The sequence below is a fragment of the Coloeus monedula genome, assembly GCF_965178545.1.
Source record: "Coloeus monedula genome assembly, chromosome: 28".
Classification (NCBI taxonomy): domain Eukaryota; kingdom Metazoa; phylum Chordata; class Aves; order Passeriformes; family Corvidae; genus Coloeus; species Coloeus monedula.
Window position 1 is genome coordinate 623,664 of NC_138808.1, and position 21,349 is coordinate 645,012.

A 21,349-nucleotide genomic window follows, 5' to 3' on the forward strand; every position below is an offset into this window, starting at 1 on the left:
CTGCAGGAACAAACACTCAAGCATGGGGTGATTGCAGCAGAAACCACGAGGTGCTGATTTAATGTTTGTTTTTCAGTCCCTTTAGCCTCTGTGGCGATTGAGAAACCCTCTGCTGAGGGCGAGCGCTGCTGGAGAAGCAATGGGCCACCCCAGAGTAAGCGTTTGGTTTCTGTACAGATGAGTCCAGCGATAAACAGAGAGAGACTTTCTAATTTGGGGTTTGTGATGTGGGTGGATGCTGCAAGATAAACCAGTTGCCAGGAGCTGCTCTGCCAGTGCTCACTGCTGCCACAGCAGGGGCTGATGAGGAAAACTGAAGGGTCAGGAGTGCTAAAATCCCCAGTTCTGCGGCTGGAGAGCAAATGCCTGCGAACCTTGTCTGTGCAGAGCCCGCACCAGTCGGTGCTGACACAGCTCCTGCCCATGTCAGAATGTCTCCATTCGGATCATCCGGCTGAGCCATGACCCACTTTGGTCCTGTGTGAAGGAGGCAGAGGCAGCAGGTAGGGATGCGGTTACAGCAGTTTCCTGCAGGCTGAGGTGTGGGACGTGTGCCCTGCTCCCTGATCCCAGCTCAGCTCAGCTTTGGGGGAAACACACAAAACCCACCCAGTGATTCCAGAACATCACACGCAGCCATGCCGTCCCACAGAACTGCTCAGATCCCCACGCCCTGCAATGATAACCTGACATTTCAGCCCACTTCTCCATGTTCTCTCGTGTGCTTTTCTCTAGGGATTTACATAACCCTCTGCCAAGGAGGCAGGGACAGGAAATATTGTTCAGGAATGTGTTACCTGGATGGGCTCAGCTGATCGGGGAAGAGGTGGCACTCAGGGGCTGGGCCACTGCTTCACCAGCACAGTGACAGGGCAGCACTCTGGATACTGTGAATTGCTTCGATCTCCCAGTACAGCCAGCTGAGCCTTTCCCCGTCCCAGGACATCCAGCTCCCTCCCGCCTCACCCCGGACGTGGCCAGCTGTGCAGGCCGACCACATGTGATCATGGACACACCCAGCAAGCTCCAAAGGTCAGTCCTGTGCCCACAGCCCTGTCTGGGAATGTGGGATCTGCTGGGTGCCTCCAGGGCCTCGACTGGCTGTCAGTGAACAGAGCGCATGGTCAGGGCACTCCCAGCCTCAAGCATCTTAAATCCCTTCCAGACCCCTTCCACAACTCAGCCACTGGCCCTAGAGCCACAGCTAGAGGCTCCTGGAGCATCTGCACTGCCTGGGAGGCAACGGGGCACCCTGGCACCCCAAACCAGCCTTCTTGGATGTTCCATTCACCCCTGACCTCAGCACTGGCACAGCTGTATTGGAGCTTTGGTCTGAGTCACAAAACCTTCCCCACCACTTCTCTTTAAAGAAAAAAGAGGCTTTGAGACTTCTCAATTACAAAATAACATTTAAAACTTGTCAGAGTTTATTAAGTGTCACACATAGCAGTGAGTTGAACAGGGGATTTTGACCCAAGTGACCTGGAAATCACTTCCAAGCATTCTGCATCTGTTCTTTCCTCGACTTGCACTTCTCCTTTCCAGTGGCAGAACTGGGATTTCCAGTCTGTTCCCATGCCCACAGGGACACCCCACACTGGCTCTGCACCACAGAAGAGGAACAGCATGACGTGAGATGTGCCAGCACAGTCCCTACCTCCAGCACTTCAGTGTTGCTCCTTGAGTGCACTAAACCCAAACAACCCCCATGAGGACACACGGGGTTTATGGCAAGGGAGCTGAAGCTGAAAATACAGGCAGTGAGGACAAGCCCAGAGTCTTGGTTGATGGCTGCACATTGCAGCACATCTGACAAGTGTTTAAAAACAGACTGTGGCTGTAGGAGGCACCCAGAGATTGGGCCTAGTCTGGGGAACTCTGTACATAACCCCACAGGGCTCCATCCTTGGCCCAGTTCTCTTCAACATCTTCATTAAATACTGTTCCTGCTTCAAACCTCTCTCAATTTGTCCTTTGCTGAGTTGTTTGTCAGGGCTGGGCTTCTGGGGTGGCTTTTTGGTGGGTTTGATTTGATTTAACTCAGGGCTTATTGCTATTCCATTGTCAATAGTGCGTAGCAGAAAGAGCTGAGATTTAAGAGAACTGAAACTCTTTGGAACCTCAACAACAGGCTGTGTGTTGTGGCTCATGTGCTTTCACAATCCCTTTCTTTCCAGTTTTTCCAGTATGGCCTGAATTCTGTGGACGGACTCTTTCCTGGCCTGCCGGACACTGTCCTGGCCCCCAGTCTCAATGGAATCCAGCTCCAGCAGCAGCTTGGTCAACATCTCCTCCAGGAGCCGGTAGGATTTATCTGTCTTTTTCCCTACAAATTCATCCACCTCTTCCTCTAGCTGTTCAGCCTCCCCCATCACGTGGAGGATCCTCTGAATCTCCGGCTGGATGGCTGCAGGATTTGTGGAAGGCTGCTCAGCAGGTTTGAAGCCCAGCTCCCGGCTCCCGGCCACAGGCTTCCGTGGAGCGAGGTCATAGAGCTGGGGCTGGGCACTGTACTGCACCCGGGGCTGGGACGGCGCGGGCTTGGCCATCCTGTGCTCATTCACTGTCCCCGAGTGCCGGTGGTTGACATCAGAATAGTAACTGTGTTGGTTTGGGCTTTGCTCAGATCTGTCGTAGACAGAGTCCTGCAGTCAGAGGGAGAAAACATCTCTAAGTGCATTTCTCTTAAACCCAGAGGTTTGCACTCTCATCCTGCACCAACAGGGGACAGGGCTGGGGACAGGGACCTGTGCTCTGGTCCCCAGCTGTTAGAAGGCAACACCCCAGCAAGGGGCACCTAGCCAGAGGAGGAGTGTGAGCCCCTGAGCATTCTTTACCCAAGAACAGGGGAGATGCTGAACAGATTTCAGCACGGTCCTGTTTGGATAAACCAGAGGATCCTTCTCCACAGGCAGCACATTCCAGAGCTGCTCCCAAGGATCAGCGGGCCCCATCCCCAAGTGCCCCCATCAGGGCTGCTACTGCCCGGGAACCAAAAATGTGGAGAGTCACTTAATTCCTGATCCAACCCAGAGAAAGCCTGTCTGACCCATTTCAAGACCTGCCCCAGGGCATCTTGTCCTTCCAGTACTTTATGGAATCACAGCCATGGATTTTAGTCTTCTGTATGCAAACAGGACCTCACCTGTCCGTGTGACTCCCAGGTGGGAGGGTGGGAAGGAGCCCCGCTGCCAGTCCAGGACGGGTGTGAATCGGAGGCGTAGAAGCTGCCGTGCCCCGAGGCCGCGGGCCAGGCGTAACGTGGCTGCACCCCATAGACAGAGGGGGGGCCCCAGGCGTCCTCTGGGGCTCTGGGCTGTGGCACAGGGCCCTGCCCCGTGACCCCTGCACTGCTGTCTCCGTATGGATACTGCGGGATCGGCATTCCTGGGGTCTGCAAGGACAGGGGGAACAGGCATTACAACTGGGGTCACTCCCAGCACTGCTCCCTCAGACAGCCCTGGGAACTGGAGGGGGCAGCCAGCAGGGTCGGGCTCTGCTTCCAGGGAACAGGGACAGGACAAGAGGAAACGGCCTCAAGCTGTGCCAGGGGAGGGTCAGGCTGGACATCAGGAGGAACTTCTCCATGGAAAGGGTTGTAAAGCATTGGTACGTAACACCCAGGGAGGTGATGGAGTCCCCATCCCTGGAGGTGTCCAAGGAACAACCAGATATGGCACTCAGTGCTCTGGTATGGGTGACAAGGTGGGGATCAGTCACAGGTTGGACACTATGATCTTGGAGATCTTTTCCAACCTCAGCAATTCTGGGATTCTGTGAAGCGGCTGCAGCTCAGGCTGGCTGCCCAATTTCTGCTTTCCTCACCCAAAAGCTCAGGGTGTCCAGAGAACAGGGTGACCACCAGTTTTTGTAAGAGTAAGACCAGGCAGGACAAGATGCTCAAGAGCCACAGGGATCCCCAGCTCCACCAGAGCAGGCCCTGCCGCTTGCCCCTGCCACAGCCCCAAGACCCAACATCCCAGGAACCGCACGCTCCGACCCGGGGCTGAAAGTGTCCCTTACCTGTGGCGGGGAGTAGCCGGGGACCTGCTGCCTGCGGAGCGCGGAGCCCTCGCTGGGACACTCCGGGGGGACGTAGCTCCAGGCGGGAGCGGGCGACGGGGGCCGGTAGAGGCCCGTGGGCTCCGTGGGGTAGGGGCTCCGTGGGGGCCCCGAGCAGTAGAAGCCCCGTGCCTGCGGCAGGCTGGCGTAATGCGGGTATGGGGGGCTGTAGGCTCCGTTGGCATAGGGAGAATCCATTGCCTGGGGACAAGGGAAGAGCACAGGGAAGGTGATGGGACATGGGCACAGGCAGAGCTGCTCCGGGAATGAGGACTGGCCCTTCCTGCAGCATTTAACCAGGGGGTTCCTTTGCTCTCAGCTGATCTGCCCCAGTTTTAGGCCTTCCCGGTCTAACCTGGCTGTACCAGGTCTAACACCGAGCTTAACCAGGTCTCGCTCAGCCGAGCTGGGCTCAGGGAGAGCTGTGCAGCTCTTCACAGTGAGCAGCTCCTGCAGGATTCAATGCCAGCACTGCATCACCGACCGGAGGAAGGGAAACACTCCAGAAAGTTCATTTCCCCACTCATTCTCACACAGACACGACGCAAACAGACCAGCTCTGCCCGCCAGTGTTCAGCTCCTTGAGCTGCAGATCCTGTGCGTCTGTGTATGGAAAGTCTGCACATCCAGGATCCGCCTGAGGATTTACCTGGATCCATCCCATAATTAACGTGTACGGAACGCGAGTTTCCACCTAACTGCAGGGGGGATAATGAAGCACAGGATTTCAGGAGCTCAGGGAATGACTCCCTGTAGCTTCGGGCAAAGCAGTATTTTGCCCCGAGCTGCTTCACGAAGCACAGGCTGTACAACCTGTGTGCCGGGATCCATGGAAGAGCCGGATCAGCCCCGACATCCCGGAGGATAAACCCAACCACAGCCGTGGCCGGAGAGCAGACCCTGCTTTGGCAGGGCAAAGCCTCTCCCGTCACACCGAATTTGAACAGTAGCCCGAGACGCAGGTGCGACAAACACCACCGGTGAGGGATCCGGCAATGCCCAGCCGCGGGACCGGGGCCCTCCCGCTCACCAAACCGCTCCGGGACCGCTGCATTCCCGGGATCTCTGCACTAACACACGTGCCCCAGAAACGTCCCCGTGAGCCGGCTCCGCAGGCAGCGCTTCCCCACGGGCGGCGGTCCGCGAGCGGAGCCACGAGAACCCGGCGGGGCGTGGGAGGCTCCGGACAGGGGTCGGGGCTGGCGCACCCGTTACCGGAGCAGGGCCAGGCTGAGCAGTCCCCGCCCGTCCCGCGGGGCCGTGCCCGCCCGCCCCCGTTCCCTGCGCGGCCCCGTTCCCTGCGCGGCCCCGTTACCTGCGCGGCCGCCGCGGGCGGGCGCGGGGACCCTGCGGGGCGAGGCGGGCCCGGCCCGGCCGCGCGGGGCTCCATGGCCGCCGCCAGCGCCCCGCCCCCGCCCGCTCGGCGCCCAATCGGCGGCCGCTCCCTGCCGGCGCCGGCCAATCGGCGGTGGCCCCGCGCGCACGGCTGGCGCGGCTTAAAAGGGCAGCGGCGGGTGGGCCCCGCCCGGTGCGGGAGGTTCCGGGGCGGCGGCGGCACCGGCGCATGGCGGCGCTTCCGCTGCGGGCGCGGCGGCACCATGAACTACATGCCCGGCACGGCCAGCCTCATCCAGGACATCGACAGTGAGTGCGGCCGGGCCGCCGCTCCAGCAGCGGCCCGTCCCCTCCGTGCCGTGTCGGTGCCGCCCCGCCGCGGGGTCTGGGCTCCCGCTCCCCCTGGGTCCTGCCCCGCGGTTCCCCGTGGGACGCCCGGACCCCTCTTCCGTAGGGAGCTGCCCCCCCGTGGGCTCCGGCCCCGCGTGCTGCTGCCCCGGGCGGGGGTCCCGGAGCCCCCGCGGGCCGTGGCCGACCCCCCGCTCTCCTCTCCCCGCAGAGAAGCACCTGGTGCTGCTGCGGGACGGCCGGACGCTCATCGGGTACCTGCGCAGCATCGACCAGTTCGGTACGGCCGCGCCGGGGCCTGCGGGCAGCTGGGTAGGGGGGGAGGAGGGACCCGCGGTGTGTTTTTCGAGTGGGTTCGTGCTGTGGGTTAAACATCTGTCCGTGTGTCGCATCCCACTGGACTTGGTGCTTCACGGAGGTTTCTCCCGCACCTGGGACCTTCCCCTCCCGCGATTGCATCCAGCGCTGATGCTCTGGCGTCGCTTTTTGAGCAGAAACAGCCCCGTGATGTTCATCCTACTTGCCCAGAACTTGCAGCACCAACATCGCCATCCTCTCCTCTCCTCGCGTCGGCACGGGGGGCTCGGGTGGGCTCAGCGCGGGGGTCTGAGCTCACTGCCTGCCCTGCCCGGGGGGAGCTGAGGGCAGGAGCTGCTGAGGTGCAGAGAGCTGGGGACAGCGTCGGCGCCTTCAGTGACCCGGCTCGGAGCACCCACCGAGTGATGGGACCAGCGCTGTCCCTGCTCTGGGGCTCTGCCTGGTGGGACAGGACACTGTTCAGCCGGAATTCACACTGGAACATCGCTGGTTTTCCGTCTCTCTCTTTGCTGCAGCGAACTTGGTGTTGCACCAGACTGTGGAGCGCATCCACGTGGGCAAGAAGTATGGGGACATTCCTCGGGGCATCTTTGTGGTGAGGGGCGAGAATGTGGTGCTGCTGGGGGAAATCGTAAGTGCACAGCTCCCGCTGCAGTCTGGGCCTGCGCCGGGGTGTTTGTGGTTTGTCTGCCTGTCTGCTGTGACAGCTGCCCTGCGGTCCAGGGATGCTGTGCAGAGCTGAACCAGTCGTTTCTCCTGCAGGACCTGGAGAAGGAGAGTGACACACCTCTGCAGCAGGTGTCCATCGAGGAGATCCTGGAGGAGCAGCGGGTGGAGCAGCAGGCCAAGCAGGAGTCGGAGAAGCTGAAGGTGCAGGCGCTGAAGGAGCGGGGCCTCTCTGTCCCGCGGGCGGACACGCTGGATGAGTACTGAAGCTGCTGCCCCTTTCCTGCAAGGAGTGAGGGCTGCTCCATGATCCGCCTGGGCAGGGACAGATTTCCCTGGAAAGGCGGGTTTTATTTTCAGATTGTATTTCCATGGTGCTGGTAACTGTACACAAATCATGCCTTTAGTCTCCTTGTGGAGAAGGAGACGAGGAGGGCCCGGTGCACTGGGAGTGCAAGCGTTAGTGTTTGGGAGGGAAATCACTGCTCCTTGGGTTTGTTTGCTTTTTCCTCCTCACATGACTCTGGGTGAGAGTTTTCCTTGACGTGTAAATAAATCCTTGATCCTGACATCGATGGTTTTCCAGTATTCTGGTCCTGACAGTTCCCCTCTCTCAGGATGAGCACCCCTCAGGCCACCTCTTGTGCCCTCCGTGTGCTGTGCAGGGAGAGCTGGGACCCTTGGTCCTGCCACAGGCTGGGCTCACTCTGAGGGAATGCTGGAGCCTGTGGCAAGATCCTCTCTGGGCCGGGGAGCAGAACCTGGGTACCCCCTGTACCCCAACAAAGACTACCTGTACCCCCCAGCCAGGCTGTGCCACTCCCCTGCAGCTGAACCCACTCTTTACCTGCTGATAAAGAGCTGCTGCAGCTGGGGCTCCACGGAGCCTGCACCTCCTCACCTCGGTTCAGGGGGAGCTGGTGCAGCCCTGTGTGTCAGGTTGGAGAGTTCTGTGCCCCCTGTGTGTCCTGGCACTTCTGTAGGGAGGAGAGTCCTTGGCATCAGGGCTGGCTTTGGGCAGATGCCAGGCTCCAGGAGCCTCCTGGGTGTGGGCAGGGAAGGGCAAAGCTTGGCAGGGACAATCCCTGCGGAACCTCAGGCCACTCTCCTGGGCAGTGGGGGAGTTCTCCGGGGGAAGAGTCCGTGCTGGGGGGACAGAGGACAAGCCCAGCTCTGCTTGCTGGGGCTGAGCACAACTGTCCTGGAGAGCTGACAGCTGCTGTGGCCAGCACCGGCCCCCTCTCACTGGCCCAGGGACCACTTGCTTTGGGGGGAAATATTTCTGCCCCATTGGGGTTGTGGGTGTTGTGGGTTTGGGAGTAGCAAAGGTTTAAATAAGAAAACACATTTTCTTGTTCTAACAAAATTTAATAAAAAGCATTTATGGAGCTGGCTCCTGTGGCTAGAAAATCTGTGGCAGGAGGGGATGGCTCTTCGGGGGTATTTTTGCTGTCCCTGTTTGTTTGGGGGTGTTTTGGGGTGAAGGGCAAGCAGGGCAGCAATGCCTGTGGTGGCTGGGGGGAGGCAAGGGGCTGCCCAGCCCCAGTGGTGGGGTCCCAGCCCTCCAGCCCGGGGCTTTGGGGGGTGTAAGGAGCTGGTGAGGGTCAAGGCAGGGACCTATTCTTGCTGCACTTGAGCCCAATCTCACGGCGTCCGTGTGTGACCTCTGTGGGCACCGGGGGCTGTGGTTCGTCTGCGCTCTCCAAATAGCAACACAGGCAGCCTTGGGATGGGGGGGACACCCCCGGCCGTGCTGCAGCCAGGAGGGACAGGGTCACCCCGACAGAGCCTCCCCTCCTCCCGTCACTGCAGTGGGAAGCGGGCTGGAAGATGGGAATGTTCTCGAAGGTGTCTCGGCTGGGCAGGGTGGGGGGCTCAGGGCAGCCTCGGGATTCTTGGGTCCCTCAGCCTTCAGGTCCTGGTGAATTTCCAGTGCCTTTGCTTAGCATCGTTCTGGTTTTGTGCATTTTGTACATTTTGCACATTTGTGCATGTTGGTACTTCAAGCCCTGTTGTTTTTTAGGTGAAAAGCTGCAAATGGAGCTGTGTGGTGACTTTGTGCAGGGGCCTGGGGGGTGTCTCAGGGGGCTGTGGGGGCTGGGGTGTCCCAGTTAACCAGATCCCCATGAGGGTTCTGGGTGCCTTTTTGGGGTCTGTGTCCTGCTCTGGGGACTGGTCACCTGGAACATTTCCTCATGTGCTGTGGCGCAGTGTGACTGTGCCTGTGCTCCCTCCTGAGGGGCACTGATGGGGGGGGGTCGTGCCCCTCCAGCCCCCCCAGCCTGGAGCCAGAGGGGCAGCTCTGCGTGGGGTGTTTTGGTTCTTCTCACAAACAACTGTGTGTCCTTGTGCTGAGGCCTTGTGCTGGGAGCGGCTGCTCCGTCTGGGATAACAGTCCTGGATGCCTCGCAGCCGGGGCTCTCCGGTCCCTGGAGCTGTGTCCCCCTCGCTGGCAGGGCAGGGGGGCTGTGGGGGCTGGGGGCAGTGCACAGTATTGGGGTGTCTCTGGTGTCCCTGAGCACCCAGAGTTGTCAGTGCTCCGTGTGTGCTTGGCTGGAGCTCTGGGCTGGATGCTCCTGGCTGTGACTTGGGGATTTCAAATCCTCCTGGGTTTCCCTCCGCCCCTGAGAGGAGGTGGGAGCAGGTGGGTGAAGCCTGGAGATGGGGAGAGCTGTGGCATGACCTGGGAAACACACTTGAGGGAGCTCAGCTGCAAAAAGGATTTCCCAGTAAAGTTTCCCAGTTTTGGAAAGGGACAGTGCAGCTCCTGGCTTCCTCCCGGTCCCTGCAGCACCTCCAACTAATCCCACATCGCTGACCTGAGCAGGAGGTGTTTTCTGGCACACAATGGAGAATGGCAGCCCTGACGATGGAGAAGAACTTCCTGGGGAGCAGCAGCACCATTCTGGATGGCAGGTGGGACCCAAATCATCTCGGGAAAGCTGGGGACAGGCAGGGGAAGACATAGGGCTCCCTGGGCCGGCTGCCGGCGCAGTGAGGGGGTGACCTCCCCCTGGGCCAAGCTGTTGAAATAGGGGGGAGGAAGGTCAGGCTGCCTGCAGGAGGGTGCAGGGGCTGACGTCAAAGGAAGCAGCTGTAATTCACGGGTTCCTGGGAGCGCTGGGCTCCGGGCCGTAATTCATCCCAGAAATGTCATTTCAGCCTTGAGCGTTATCGCTGCTCCGCCGTGTCCCACTGCTCCCAGCCCTGGGGAGGATAACAGGGCCTGGGGAATAGGCACTTCCAGTCCCAGGCTCAGCAGCTCAATGTATTTAATATTCAGCATTCTATGGGCTGTCCTGGTTCTTATGCAGTGTTTGCAGAGGCTCAGCCTGACTCGTTACTCCACAATGTTTGTGCTGTGAGATGGTCTCATCCATCATTATTCCTTATTATCCATTATTATCCATTTTTACCCATCAAAGATTGAACTCGATGACCTTGGAGGTCTTTTCCATCCTCAATGGTTGTGTGATCTGTGATTATCTGTTTTCTGTCACAGCTGATGATCCATGCCATGGGCCCCAGGTCCGTGTGCTGCGGGGCCTGTCCATGGCAAGGCACAGCAGGAACTGGTCAGGGGAGCTCTGCCTCCCTCCTGCCCCTCGGGGCTGCAGGTGGCCGGACCGTGGCCGGGCTGTCGCCGCTGCCCTGTCCCAGCACACTCCCAGCCCCGTGCGCACGGCGCTGACCCGCAGCCCCGGCAGATGCGTGGGGAGCCGGGTCTGGCCTTGGCCCGCGGGGCCCAGCCTGGCGTGACGGCTCTTATCTCCCGGCTGACGGGGCAGAATCCTTCAGCCCCACGTACTTAAGGCCGTGCACGGCGGGGCCGGGCAGAGCAGCACTCGGCAGAGACGGACAGACACCGCGGCCACCACCGCAGCCACACCGCGGCCACCACCGCAGCCAGCGCCCAGCCCACGGCTCCGACCCTGCGTGGAGATGCTGCCAGCCACGTCCAAGCTCTGCGCCGCCATCTCCTACCGCCACCTGCGCAACATGACCGGTGAGTCTGGCTCCAGGCCGGGGCAGCCCCTGCCCAGCTGGGCCTCGGGGATTCTCTCCCTGCTCTGTACCATGTTGGGGTTTGTGATTTACTGTCCCTGTAACCCTTTTTTGCCACCAGACCTGTCACTGGGGCCTGAGGGGCTGGCTCATGTCCCTGTGACCAGCTCTGGGTGATGCTCCCTCTGGCTGTGAGGGTTTTGTTCCTCTGTGATCCATTTCCATGCTCTTTCCTGGGCAACTGCACGATGCTCCTCAGTATTTTTACTGCTGCGTGGCTTGGAGCTGGAGCCAAGCTCAGGATTGTTTAGGACAATCTCTGCCAGGGCAATGCAACAGCAACCAGCTGCTCCTTGTCCCTGTAGGGGCTCCGAGATGGTGACAAGAAGGGACTTTTCCATGTTGTGTTTTTAAACTGGGGACAAGCCCACGGCAAGGCCCCAGCAATGCGGTGCCAGCGGGTGACACACTCTCTTCTCTCCCTCAGGTCTGAGGAGACAAGCTGCCGTGGCCATCAGCCAGGAGCTGAGCAGACTCGCCTGCCGCAGCCCAGGACCCAGCACCTGGATCCATCAGGTGCGCAGGAGAAGCTCCTTGCTCAGTAAGTGACACCTAAGGGGGGCTGTTCCTTCCTGCTGTGGGGAGACCGTCACGGGCTGGGGCTTCAGAGAGCAGCTGGGGAAAGATCTGCTTGAGGGTGGGCTGTGCTTCTGCTGAACCAAAGGCAGAGTGGGAACTGGGTTTAATCTCCATTCCCTGGGCACAGAGAAGGGCATTTGGTGTAGATAAAGCTCATCTGGCACAACGCTGTTCTTGCACTCAACCCTGCCTTTGTCTGGTGCTGGCAGGCTCAAGGCTGGAGGAGAAACCCTTCAGCGAGATGGAAATGTCTTACATCAAGCAAGGAGAGGAAGCCCTGCAGAAATCCCTCAGAATCCTCGAGGACCAGGACGACTGGAAGACAGAGACGGTGGCGGTGGGTGCTCTGCCCTGTGGTGCTGCCCTGCAGCCCTCCTGTGAGCAGCTCTGGTGGTAATTCTGCCATCCCCTCTCCAGGGTAATGGAGATAAAGTGCTGAGCAAGGTGCTGCCGGACGTGGGGAAGGTGTTCCGGCTGGAGGTGGTGGTGGACCAGCCTCTGGACACGGTGTACAGAGAGCTGGTGGACAACATGGAGCAGATGGGAGACTGGAACCCCAACGTCAAAGAAGTCAGGGTAGGAAATGTGTGTCAGACCTGTCACAGCCTGTGTTTTGTCCATTTTCCTGCTGCAGATGTAGAGGGGTTTTGCAGTATCTGTGTTGCTGCTGCAGCAGAGGCGAGTCTGGAGCAGCTTCTGTGTGACTAATTCTGCAGGAAAGGCACTTTCCTGCAAGGAGCAGCCAGTTCTGCTGTAAATTGGGGCTGATCTGGAGAAGAAATAGCCCCAAGGTACAAGGAATCAGAGAAGCAGTAAGGGAATAGATTTTCACCCAGGAACTGAAAACAGTTCTGCACCTGGGGGTGAGCAAGTATTTGGAATTATTGTCACTGTAAACACCCAGATTTTGTCAGACCCCGTATCTGAACACCTGGTAACCAAAGGCAGCTTTCAGCTGTGCTTGCAGTAAACACTTCAAACGGAAGTTTTAATTCTAAACGGCAGATTCTGGAGAAGATTGGGAAGGACACGGTGATCACCCATGAGAAGGCGGCCGCGACCCCCGGGAACATTGTTGGGCCCCGGGACTTCGTGAGCGTCCGGTGCTCCAAGAGACGCGGCTCCACCTGTGTCCTGGCCGGAATGTCCACGACCTACGGGGCGATGCCCGAGCAGGAGGGGTTCATCAGGTAACTCCTGCTCAGTCTGTTCACAGGTGTGCAGGGAGGGAGATCCCCACAGGGCAGAAGGGTTTTAATGTGGGCTCAGAGTCGCTGGGTTTGTGTGGGCAGCAGGAGCTGCTGTGGGAACCCCAAATCCCAAAGTGTGTTTTTGAGGCTGAAAGTCCAAGGCTGGGTCTGACCTGGGCCTCTCTCCCATCCCAGGGCTGAGAACGGTCCCACCTGCATGGTCCTGCGCCCGCTGCCCGGCAGCCCCTCCCAGACCCGGCTCACCTGGCTGCTCAGCATCGACCTCAAGGTACCAGGGGCTGGGAGGGGTCTGGGGGGAGCCAGGGGCTGTGGGGGAGGCAGATTTTGCTCACAGGCCCTGTCTGCTCCTCTCCAGGGGTGGCTGCCCAAGACCATCATCAACCAGGTCCTGTCCCAGACACAGGTGGACTTCGCCAAACACCTCCGGCAGCGCCTGGCCCGGCCAGTGCCTGTGACCTGCTGACCACGACCTGCTGACCACCCAGTGCAGGGCTTTGTTCAGGAGCAAAGTAGGGAATCTTTTCATTTCAATTAGCCAAGGCCTTTAATAGCAGACTCCACTAATTAATACATAGTTACAATCAATAAATATAATGGTTTATTTGTTGAAGCTCATTGTGTAAGTGCAGGAACAAAAATTTAATTCCTGCAGTTGCTTAACTGAGCACATGCTGGCCCAGTCAGCCAACTCCACCCTCCCTAATTACTTTCAGTGAATAAATAAAGCTTTAATTAGTGCTGTCTACAGTTAAAGGTCTCGGCTAATTAGTTATTAAGGAGACAGATGACTGGGAAGTTACATCCTCAGTGAGGCAAACATAGGCCTGACTGAATGTCAAATTTTACTCTCCCAAAATTCAAACACAGCACTTACTTAACCAACAATTTTGTTTCCTCTCTCCCTCAAAGTAGTTCTAATTTATTTTTTCCTGTACGAACACATAAGAAGTGTCAAATTATTTATTCACCCAAAGCTCTGCAATGATGATTATTAGCAGGAGGCCCTATGTAACTCCTGTGCACAGATCTTCAGCTCAAAAGATCTCCAAGTGCAGCTTTGAGTTTAAATGTCACTTGTAACAATTTACAAGACAAGAATAAAAAGAAGAGTTAAAGCCTTTATTTTTAAACTGGTTTCCAGTCTGTGGGGAAAAAAAATACAGTTTGGACAGAAGCCCAAATTTCAGTCTTACATGCAGCCGTCTTGTTCTGACAGAGCCGTCCTGGCTGGGAGCTGTTGGTCACCATCAGCCAAACACACCTGAGCTCAGGGGTCACTGTACCTACACCTGGCAGGTCCAGCTGCACCCTGACCTGTCACAGCCCAGGAGAAGGTTCTTCAACACCCCCTTCTCCAGCAAGTGACAGTCTAACGGTCCTGGGGGCTCCAAGAGAGGCCCCAAACTAGCACAAAACACCCCAGAACTGCCTCACAGTGGCAGGGGAGAGGGGTGTGAACACACACACAACACCTGCCAGCCAGGGCTGCATCCGCCTCAGCCTGTTGGGTCCTTGGCTGATCATTGAGAGAGAGATGGATGTTCCTCTGCAGTAACTCCCACGGTGTTGGGGGTTTATGGCTCCCAGGGCGGGCTCCTCCTGCCATCCACCTCTGTCTCCACGTGGTACAGGACATCGGCCAGCGTGTGCTCCACCACGGCCCCCCAGCCCATGTCACTCATCTGCAGAGGGAAGCACAGTTAGCTCCACTCCTGGACAAAGAGTGACCACACATCCCAGGGCTGTTTCCCTCCTCACAGCAGTAGTATGGGGGGGAAATTCCAAGTGTTTCCTTAAACAACAATCCAGCCCCCTTACTGACAAATGAGGCCAACACAGGCAACAGTCTGTCAAAAGGAACGAGATAACAGCACCTATTATTTAATTAAAATTTAATGATTTATTGAGATATCTGTCCTTATATATTTTTAAACACAATCCTTTTGGCTACACTATCCAGGTACTGAGACTGAAGGACAGGTACAGGTGTGGTATGAATCACACCAAAACATCTTTGATTTAAACAACGAGGCTCTCAAATGGGGAGGGGAAGCTTCAGTTTTACTTACAGGATGGTAAGTGATGTCTCTCGGTGGATACTTGAAATACGGCCCAAAGTTTATAGAAACCTGTGGAACATGCATTTTCATTACATCTAAAAAGCCAGGAAAATTTCTTTAGTCCTCCGTCCTTGTCCCTTCCTACTCCTGAGCCTACCCACACCTTGTGCAAGCCCACAGGAACAAACACTGCTGATGTTCCTTCAGCAATTTGATAATCCTATTACACATATGAACAGCAACGTTGTTCCAGAGCCACTAAAATAATTCCCATCTTTCCTTTTCACTTGGCACACTCCCAGAGTGCCCACGCTTTGTGCATTACTGAAATTGATGTATCTAGGAATTCTCTTTCAAAGACTCCTCACTTACCGTGCAGCCTTTGTACAAAGAAATAGCAGGAAAATAAACCCCCTCAAAGATGTCCTTAAAGGCAACTCCTTGGCTGACACCATTCTTGAAGAATATGATCTGAAAAACGAAGGGTTTTCCCACTGATGGTGACTGTCAGGATACAGCAGCCCTGACAAGATTAATCTCTGCTCCCTTTCACTCGAGCCAGGCACATGCTGAAGTGACAGCAACAACTCACCTGGCTTCCAGGGGCTTGCTTTAGGCTCTTCTCTGCTTTGTCCACAAAATCCTTCTCTTCAAAGTACAAGTAGCTTTTGAATTTGATCAAAGCCTGAAATAGCAGCAAATGATGTCAGAAACAAGCCTGAAAAGCTGTTACCTGTCACCTGCCCTGCTCAGGGACAGGTGTGCCTGGTGTCAGAGTACCTGTGAGGAGCGATTCCTACAGCTCAAAGGCTAGAGAGCCAGGAGGGGAAGGTGAAAGGAGATGTGGGCAATCTCATCCAGGAGGATTTTGCTTTCTTGAGACCAACACTTTGGACCTCTCCCCTATGAACCACGGAGGTACCCAGAGGCAGGGTGGGAAGGATGCACGGACAGGGGTGCGAGTGAGGCCACAGCAACTCGTTTTCCAGTTCTCCACCTGCCAATGCTTAATCCAACAGTGAACTCGCACCTCACCTTGTCTTTGTAGGTGTCAGGCAGGGATTTGGCTGTCTCAGTATCCTCTGGAAGGCTGATGTAAAATCCCAGGACATCGCCTTGTCCGTAGCCAGAGGAATAGTGTTTCCCTATGGACTGGTGAAACTTGGTTCCCTTTTTGCTGCGCCAGGAGTAACTGAACTTGTCGTATCCCAGAGGGGCCTGGAGATTCCCTGCAGAGACAAACGCTTCGTCATGAACACACGGAGTGTAGCAGGAACACCTGCTAAGAAATATTTTGTAAAATTATTTACCCAAGGGCTGTGACCAGCCTAATCTGGCAGCTGTGTCTGGAGGCATCTCATCCATGGAGATTTCAAAGTACCAGGCTCCTTTCCGCACGCCGTGTGAGGCTCTCACCATGGAATAGCCCTTCTCGCCAATAACAGTCAGTCTGTCGTCAGAGATCTTCAGCTGGGGAGCTGCAGGGGAGCACACGAGCACTTATTTGTGGTTTCTAACGTGGTGATGTCAAAAGGCAAGTGACCACGCAGAGGTGGATTTAACCTCTGCACCTCTGAGAGCAGCGGCACCTGGAACATCACTGACTGGCAACAAGAGCTTGCCCAGATACCTCTGCAAGGAAACACCACCTGGACAGATTCACGAGCTCTGTACCTCGGTCATGCAGGGCCAGGAGCACTCGTTCATACAGGCAGGCTCTGTACAGATCCCCAGGAATGGGTTTTCCTGCCCAACAGTCCAGCTCCAGCTTTTCTGGGTCGGGTGCGTGGGGGTCGGGCTCAGCCAGGATGTAGCGATACCCATCCTTGTTGAAGGGGTGCTCCAGAGGGTACCCATGGGGGGGCAGGCGCTGAGCCGAAAACAACGGGTCACTGAAACACAGAAATTCCACGCTGGCATCTCCCAGGTGCTGTCACAGGTCACCCCAGGACACCCCTGCAGAGCTGTCCCTGTGCTCAGCACACCCGTGCCTGTGTGAAACGAGCACACACTTATCCACTGCAAATCATTTACAGCCTGTGGCTCATCAGTGACATCACAGGGCTCTGGAGTGACCCCAGACACCCACCCAGGGCAGAGGCAGCTGGGAGGCAGCTTAAAGTACCACAAGTGCCACTGTCCCTGACTGCTGGCCATCCCTGCGTCCACCCCTGTGCCCATCCCTGCACCCTCATGGCGCCTCTGCTCTCACCTCCGTGTTTTCTTGGCTGTTCCTGTGGTCCCTCCGTCCTGCTGCTTGCGCTTGGCTCCTCGGCCCTTCCCGCTGCCCCCAGCAGCCATTCCCCCTGGACACACAAACCAGGCACAGTAAGGAGCTGCTCGGCAGCACCCGCACGCACGGAATCTCCAGGGAGAAAGGGGCAGAGCAGCCAAACCAAAATCAGCTCGTGGGCTCAGGTGCCTTTGTCCACAGTTAATGTGAACCAGGCTTCACTGCCAATGAGCACAGCAAAATCCACAACTTTCATTTGCCAACTGGCTTCTGGTCAGCTTTTGAGGTGTCTAAATTTGGAGCAGAAGCTAAAGGAGATTGAGCAGCAAAACAAGCTCAACCTGAGCTTTTCAGGTGAGAATTAAGAATCTTTTCTGTCATCAGAAGATTTACAGGCAACAGCAATGGGATCCATTTCAGGGGCATTATTATTATTATTATTATTATTATTCATGGAGATTCCAGTTACAGCTCAAATCTATTTCTGAAGAAGCAGCAGAAACCCACCCTACAGCACAGCCACCAACCCAGTGACCCTGTGCTGGAGGGACACTGACACCAACCAGCGATAAGCACTTAATGTTCAATTTCCATCTACAAAATAAAATACACCTAAGTTGAGGAAAAATGAAAAGCAAGAGGTGTTTCTCTTCAGTACTACTAAAGCCAGCTCCATGATTGAACAGCAAATCAGTCTGAACTCAGCAATCAGTTATAAAACTGTAGTACAGGAAAAGCTACATGTCAAATTTAATCAAACTAGTATCGGCATGTTTTAATAAATTAAATCATATATGCAGTTTATCATTCTGCTACTTCCAAAGGTATTGCTGCTGATTTAGGAAAATGATGGAAATTTCATGTACTGTAGATAAACACCTTCATGAACCGCATTCGTGTGGTAACTAAAAATCCAGTCAGCTCTTCCATTACCAGCATTCCCTTACAGTGTAAGGGATCCAAACCATCCAGGGAATACCATATTCTGCACAAACATGACCTGATCCAGCTGCACTCACTGATTTCAGTGCAGACAAACATTCAGGCTCTCCGGTTTGTCAACAGTTACTTGCCCAAACCATTGCACTGTAAATTTCAGATCAATTATTCAAGCATTAAAACTACATCAGGTCAACTGATGCAAAATAAAAAATAAACGTAAGTGTAAAATAAATAAATAAAAACCTGTAAACCAGTCAAGTAGGGCAGAATATGGCAATTAAAAGCTTCTAACTACCAAAGATTAAAGAATTGAATTGCTGGTTTGTATTGAAGTCCAACTGCAATCACATCAGGGCACACTTTCATTTTTGATTGACTTCGGCTTCTAAGAGAATCGAGCAAAAAAAGCTTTGCAAACAGCAATACTTAAGTTTTAGAAGCTGAAAGGTAAATATTCACCTCCCAGAGAGGCTCCACCTGCAAGAACAGAAGTGGCACCACATGTTTGTCAGTCTCCCAGAAATTAAATAGAAAAAAACCAGTGCATTACATGGAAACAACACACCTCAGATATCTATAACCTGCTTTAAAAAGCCCCAAATAACTCCTGTCTGTACTACTGGGATGTGCTTAATAAAGATTATTAATATATAAACCCATTAGCAGTTCATTTACTGCAGCAAGGCTGCCCTGAGTACTCTCATCAAGATGGGAAAGCTGACAGCACAGAAGTCATCCACAGAAAGGAACAGCAAAACACAAGCAGTGAACACAGGGAATTAAACATACACATATATATTTATACTTCCTCCAGCTACTTTCAACTCTTAGAGGGAGAGCAACAGGAAATCTGAATAACTCAAGGAGACAAATTAAAACCACTCTAGGAGAAAAGTAACAAGCTCAGCTTTCAGTGAACATCTTGATTTATCTGGTCACCACAAAGAAACGGCTGAACCTTCCCAAGAAGTAAAGTTAATCTTTCCATAAAAATGCACAGTGAGACTGTTCTGAGCACAAGCACAGGCTCAGTTCACACGACAGTTTAACTGCACAGATGCCCAGAGGACTGGGAAATGCATCTTAGTCCTAAATACCCAAAGCCCTCCCGAGTAAAGAACTTGCCATTTAAGCTTCCACTTGTGGACACGGCGTTGTTCTGTTTCTGGTTGTCATAGGCTGGACCAATATTGGCAAGATCCTGCAAGAGATTAAATAATCTGCTGTACAGACTTGGTCAAAGGGACCACTCCGAGCCTGGGCAGGGCACTCCAGGTGCTGGAGCTCCCACCCACTGCTGGCACAACGCAGGCTCGTGGCAGAGATCTGCCCATTGACTGAGCAGAAAGGTACCAGGACCCCCCACCCCTCCTCTCAGCTCCCCGCCTTCCTCCTGTCTCTCATTACATACCTGGTCTAGAAGCCCAAACTTGGGGTAATCTTCCTCTGGGTCTTTACTGCCTGGGTCTGGATGCTCTTTCACCAGGAACACGTCTCTCTCTTTACACTAAAGCAAAGCAGTTTTAGTTACACAGGGCAATATTGTAACAAATTCATTAACAAGTGTTTAAACCCCAGTAGTTCCTACTAATATGTGTTAGGTACATCAGCTGCCTAAGAAGCACCAGCATCTTCACCCTGTAGCTCCAAGCCCAGCCCTCAGCACACACCAACATCAGAAAACCAAAATTTGCAGGAATTCTTTCACAGATTTACCCTCAATTCTTACCATGGTTTTGACAATATTATTGGGCCAAGTCATTTTTCCAGGCCTCTGCCGTGTTGTCATACACTCCCAGTATTTATCAATAAAAGGGATAATATCCTGTAAGAACAGAAAACATTTGTGTGAGCTGCTCCTCACTGACACCAGCCCTGACGTGAGCCCGTGGCAGTTCCGCAACAACCAAACCTTATCCTTGGAGAACATCGTTTTGGGGTGCTCATCTTGCGTCCTCGACTGCCACGTGAGGTTGGCCAGAGCACTAAGGCACATTTCCTTAAGATCTGAGAAACAAAACACCCCAGGGCTACAATTACACTTGGTGGGAAGATCAGACACCCATGTACACAGTGATCACCCCAAGTAACTGCAAAACCTCCCAAACTCTGTGCTGACCCAGGCCTCGCTGAACCATTTACACTACTTTCATAAATCAGTAGCAAAACATTTTTAGAAGAAGTCACACATGGTTATTAATACGGGATTTCGGGTCATATTCCAAAAGCCTCAGCAGAGCCCACCCACCGACTTCAGACAAAACCAAACCTCCACGTTGACCTTGCACAAAACATCTCCCAATGTCCTTTTCCCAAACTCACTCGCTTGTTTCCTCAGGAAGTAGGTGTTCCCACTGTGGTGGCACACGTTGCAGTGGAAGCTGTAGTTGGTCATGAAGGGCAGACAAGACCTGCGAAAAAGCAGCTTCGTTAAGAAACTAATTATTCCAAGTTAAAACCCAATTATTCCTTCCCCTCCTAAAACCACAAACATCTTAGAGGCTCAGTGGTGTTTCATGGGAGTGCTTTTATCACAGACAAAGCTTTATTTACACAACACACCAGTTCCCAAGTGTTCAAGGACATAGACAGGGCCTTGGTCCTTGGGAACTCAGACTCCAAACACTCCACTTTTGCCACCAAAGCCCTGTGCTGGCCCAGCTCACATACGTGGTGTCGATGCCGAAGGTGTCAGCTGTGAACCACTTGGTGCAGATCCCACACTGCAGCTCGATCTCGCCAAGCTGCCGCACGTTCTCCTCGTCCCCCGAGCCCCCCTGGACATCCATGGCTTCGGCGCCGTCCCCAGCAGCATCCTGGAACCAGAGCCAGGAATCAAACAGCGCCCGGGGCAGACAGCACAGGGGCTTTGGGCAGGAATCTGCCACGACAGGAGTTTAGAGGGAATAAATCCATTCCCCTAATCCACGGCCGCACTGCGAGCAGGCTGGAGCTGTTTTGTGCACTCAGTTCGTGAGGATGAGCCACGCGGGTGAAGATTTAACTTCCAAAACAACCCTTTAAGGAACCAATGCTGGCGCTAGGGGATGCTGCCCTTCGGGCCGAGCCAGCCCCCGCCGTGCCCACAGCACCTACCAGGGGCTCCTTCCCGTTGGCCGACTCGGTCTCCAGGGCCGCGCTGACATCGACCATGGCGGCGTCCCCCCTGCCGGGGCAGAGCGGTCAGAGCGGAGCGCCCACCCCCGACCCCGCACCGCGGGGCACAGCCCGGACCCGGGGCCTGGCCCCCGGTGTCGCTCGGGCCGCAGGACCCCCCCCGACACCCCCGGGGAGGGCCGGGACCCCCATCCCCGTTCCCATGGCAACGAGGCCAGGTCCCGCGGAGCCCTTACGGTACGGGGGAGTACGGGGGTCCCTCGGGCCCGCCCAGGGAGAGACATACCCGGTCTCGGCGTCGGTGGCGGGCGGCTCTGGCGGGGCCGGAGGCTCCGGGGCCGGGGGAGGCTCCGGGGGGGGCTCGGCGCCCTCGGCCGCCGCTGCCGCCGCCATGTTCCCCGCCACCCCGCTCC

The 21,349-nt window shown here is 55.5% G+C and overlaps 4 protein-coding genes across 5 annotated transcripts; 2 read left to right on the forward strand and 2 right to left on the reverse strand.

Annotated features, from left to right (window-relative positions):
• Positions 1-1,424: 1,424 nt before the first annotated feature.
• Positions 1,425-5,457, reverse strand: BAG4 (BAG cochaperone 4). Its single transcript, XM_082298203.1, has 4 exons — positions 5,378-5,457; positions 4,024-4,263; positions 3,146-3,394; positions 1,425-2,645 (listed from the first exon to the last, which is right to left on the reverse strand). The coding sequence occupies exons 1-4, from the start codon at positions 5,450-5,452 to the stop codon at positions 2,157-2,159; spliced, it is 1,053 nt and encodes a 350-aa protein (XP_082154329.1). The 5' UTR covers positions 5,453-5,457; the 3' UTR covers positions 1,425-2,156.
• A 119-nt stretch (positions 5,458-5,576) lies between these two features.
• Positions 5,577-7,298, forward strand: LSM1 (LSM1 homolog, mRNA degradation associated). Its single transcript, XM_082298140.1, has 4 exons — positions 5,577-5,706; positions 5,957-6,025; positions 6,579-6,694; positions 6,826-7,298. The coding sequence occupies exons 1-4, from the start codon at positions 5,661-5,663 to the stop codon at positions 6,994-6,996; spliced, it is 402 nt and encodes a 133-aa protein (XP_082154266.1). The 5' UTR covers positions 5,577-5,660; the 3' UTR covers positions 6,997-7,298.
• A 3,373-nt stretch (positions 7,299-10,671) lies between these two features.
• On the forward strand, positions 10,672-13,047 carry STAR (steroidogenic acute regulatory protein; the record flags this gene model as incomplete). The annotated part of the gene is made up of 7 exons (XM_082298139.1): positions 10,672-10,735; positions 11,222-11,335; positions 11,583-11,710; positions 11,791-11,949; positions 12,379-12,563; positions 12,759-12,852; positions 12,940-13,047. The coding sequence occupies 7 exons, from the start codon at positions 10,672-10,674 to the stop codon at positions 13,045-13,047; spliced, it is 852 nt and encodes a 283-aa protein (XP_082154265.1).
• Positions 13,048-13,689: 642 nt separating this feature from the next.
• On the reverse strand, positions 13,690-21,349 carry ASH2L (ASH2 like, histone lysine methyltransferase complex subunit). 2 transcript variants are annotated; one of them, XM_082298148.1, is made up of 17 exons: positions 21,223-21,349; positions 20,916-20,985; positions 20,490-20,635; positions 20,142-20,230; positions 19,732-19,826; positions 19,549-19,644; positions 19,231-19,326; positions 18,945-19,020; positions 18,279-18,296; positions 16,857-16,950; positions 16,319-16,536; positions 15,955-16,122; positions 15,680-15,873; positions 15,237-15,329; positions 15,017-15,115; positions 14,654-14,713; positions 13,690-14,266 (listed from the first exon to the last, which is right to left on the reverse strand). In XM_082298148.1, exons 1-17 carry the CDS (start codon positions 21,327-21,329, stop codon positions 14,159-14,161), a joined length of 1,827 nt encoding a protein of 608 aa, XP_082154274.1. In that variant the 5' UTR covers positions 21,330-21,349; the 3' UTR covers positions 13,690-14,158. The 2 variants fall into 2 exon arrangements, with proteins under 2 accessions (XP_082154274.1, XP_082154275.1); XM_082298149.1 differs by lacking the exon at positions 18,279-18,296.

What these genes read in the sequence shown, in the direction of transcription:
- BAG4 (XM_082298203.1), bottom strand. Translation starts at nt 5,452, where the DNA reads ATGGAGCCCCGCGCGGCCGGGCCGGGCCCGCCTCGCCCCGCAGGGTCC. An exon ending in CGCCCGCGGCGGCCGCGCAG is followed by an intron (nt 4,264 to 5,377) that starts GTAACGGGGCCG and finishes CCTTGTCCCCAG; the next exon opens with GCAATGGATTCTCCCTATGC. An exon ending in CCGGCTACTCCCCGCCACAG is followed by an intron (nt 3,395 to 4,023) that starts GTAAGGGACACT and finishes CTGTCCTTGCAG; the next exon opens with ACCCCAGGAATGCCGATCCC.
- ASH2L (XM_082298148.1), bottom strand. Translation starts at nt 21,329, where the DNA reads ATGGCGGCGGCAGCGGCGGCCGAGGGCGCCGAGCCCCCCCCGGAGCCT. An exon ending in GCCACCGACGCCGAGACCGG is followed by an intron (nt 20,986 to 21,222) that starts GTATGTCTCTCC and finishes CTGCCCCGGCAG; the next exon opens with GGGGGACGCCGCCATGGTCG. An exon ending in AGGCTGGTCACAGCCCTTGG is followed by an intron (nt 15,874 to 15,954) that starts GTAAATAATTTT and finishes TTGTCTCTGCAG; the next exon opens with GGAATCTCCAGGCCCCTCTG.
- LSM1 (XM_082298140.1), top strand. Translation starts at nt 5,661, where the DNA reads ATGAACTACATGCCCGGCACGGCCAGCCTCATCCAGGACATCGACA. An exon ending in CCTCATCCAGGACATCGACA is followed by an intron (nt 5,707 to 5,956) that starts GTGAGTGCGGCC and finishes CTCTCCCCGCAG; the next exon opens with AGAAGCACCTGGTGCTGCTG. An exon ending in GCGCAGCATCGACCAGTTCG is followed by an intron (nt 6,026 to 6,578) that starts GTACGGCCGCGC and finishes TCTTTGCTGCAG; the next exon opens with CGAACTTGGTGTTGCACCAG.